Below are 1,280 nucleotides of genomic sequence, written 5' to 3'. Positions count from 1 at the left end.
TATGATCTGGTTGAACTGTAAAGTGCCTTGAGATGACATGTGTTGTGAATTTGGCGCTATATAAATAAACTGAATTGAATTGAATTGAATAGTTAATCATTTATTCATTGTCTGCAGGATATTATTTTGCACATCACTGTCCTCCGATACTCCAGTCCTGCATGTGGGATTCTCTGTTTGGCAACCACCTCACTGGGTTGGCGGCCCGCCAGCAGGGCTCTACCTCTACTTCTGGACCAGAACTGGACACTAAGACCAGAGGTTCCCGCTGTAGACACTGACACCGCCCACTCCATTTCTCCACTCCATGAATACTGGGTCCACCAGTTTTGAGCCGAACAGGTTAAAGACATTTTGAACTAAGTAAATTATTTTAACATGCACTATTTTATTTTGTTTTATATATATTAAAAAAATCATTATAAATTAGAAATTTATGAACATCCTACCTCAGCCAGCAGCCTCCGTAGGACCAGGAGGCGACCCTGAGAGGCTGCGTCATGAAGCGGAGAGCGATCTGCCCAGGAACCTGCATTAGAAAACACAGCATTATTCTTCATTTTTAAAAGTTGATATGTCTCCTTTACTCATATTTCAACAGTGTGCTTGTTCAGGCTAGTCAGTCAAAATGGAACAGTAATGATTAAACGTTAACATTGACCACATCAGTCAGCTTCTGCTTAACATTTACCTCCATTTAGTCTCCAAAAACACATATAAATCAAGCTGCTGTTAATAAATGCTTCATATAGAAAAAGAGGGAAGATGGGGAAACATCTTGGTTTAAGTAAATGAGGGTTTTAGTACTTTTATTGGCAGACCTATTGATGAGGTTCAAAAAGCACTTAAATAAATCCCCTTACATAAACCAATGATTTAGATAAATAAAACCTCCAATTCAAAAGAGGTGGGCTCCTATATTGTAGCATCCGATGTTTGGTTAAGTGATGCATTTTGGTTGTGTGCTGTATACTGCTAGAAAAATGTCAACCTTCAAAGTCAGAGAAGTCAATATGTAAAGTGTAAACTATAATATGGTTTTCAACCGTGCTTCCCTTCCTCTTTGCACATAGTAGTTTAGTTTAGTTTAGTTTTACTAGTCCTAGTTAAGAGTTCTAAACTGAAATACGTTTGACTTGGAGCTGAATGATTTTTGTTAATAAACTCTTATATTTTGAACAGAAGTTGTGGTGAATTTATTCCGTGTATGTGCAGAATTAACTGTTTGACCATGATTAGTGCTCGAATCACTCTTTCATCTATTGTTCTAACACACAGTT

General features: G+C 37.6%; 1 protein-coding gene across 1 annotated transcript in view; it reads right to left on the bottom strand.

Annotated features, from left to right (window-relative positions):
• Positions 1–1,280, bottom strand: part of asb5 (ankyrin repeat and SOCS box containing 5) — a 21,590-nt gene that overhangs the window by 13,074 nt on the left and 7,236 nt on the right. The window contains exon 2 of the mRNA XM_015401589.1: positions 450–529. Coding sequence (XP_015257075.1) covers positions 450–529 — 80 coding nt within the window. The remainder of the gene's footprint in view (positions 1–449; positions 530–1,280) is intronic.

The sequence above is a fragment of the Cyprinodon variegatus genome, unplaced genomic scaffold, assembly GCF_000732505.1.
Source record: "Cyprinodon variegatus isolate N-32 unplaced genomic scaffold, C_variegatus-1.0 Scaffold1235, whole genome shotgun sequence".
Taxonomy (NCBI): Eukaryota; Metazoa; Chordata; class Actinopteri; order Cyprinodontiformes; family Cyprinodontidae; genus Cyprinodon; species Cyprinodon variegatus.
This window is presented reverse-complemented; position numbering and strand designations above follow the sequence as displayed.